We start from the raw sequence: 287 nt of genomic DNA, 5'->3' as shown, positions 1-287 counted from the left end.
AGCCTACCGCCGTGATGCTGTTTTGCTCTCCTCTGCACCCCAGGGTTGCAGCTAGGCCACTTTAAACAGTGGACAGGGCTGTTTCTGTCCATAAATCACTTCCACTTAGGGATCACCTACCCATGTAGAACTCCTCAGCCCACGTCCTGAGCTACCTGCTGGCTGTGTCTGGCTTGCTTCAGGCACCACTCACCTCCACGAGCGGGTAGGCGATCTCGTTGTAGATCTGCTCCGTGTTGTGCTCCTGGTAGTACGCCCCGTCGAAGGTGAACTGCTTCGGGGGCTCG

General features: G+C 57.1%; 1 protein-coding gene across 1 annotated transcript in view; it reads right to left on the bottom strand.

Annotated features, from left to right (window-relative positions):
• KIF17 (kinesin family member 17) overlaps nt 1-287 on the bottom strand; it is a gene marked incomplete at its 3' end in the record, with an annotated part of 16,329 nt that overhangs the window by 15,858 nt on the left and 184 nt on the right. The window contains exon 2 of the mRNA XM_009585021.1: nt 194-287. This exon is cut by the window's right edge and continues 17 nt beyond it. Within this exon, the coding sequence (XP_009583316.1) occupies nt 194-287 (94 nt within the window). The remainder of the gene's footprint in view (nt 1-193) is intronic.

The sequence above is a fragment of the Fulmarus glacialis genome, unplaced genomic scaffold (assembly GCF_000690835.1).
Source record: "Fulmarus glacialis isolate BGI_N327 unplaced genomic scaffold, ASM69083v1 scaffold38470, whole genome shotgun sequence".
Lineage (NCBI taxonomy): Eukaryota > Metazoa > Chordata > Aves > Procellariiformes > Procellariidae > Fulmarus > Fulmarus glacialis.
Note: the sequence above shows the minus strand (reverse complement) of the source record. Positions and strands in the feature narration are given on the sequence as shown.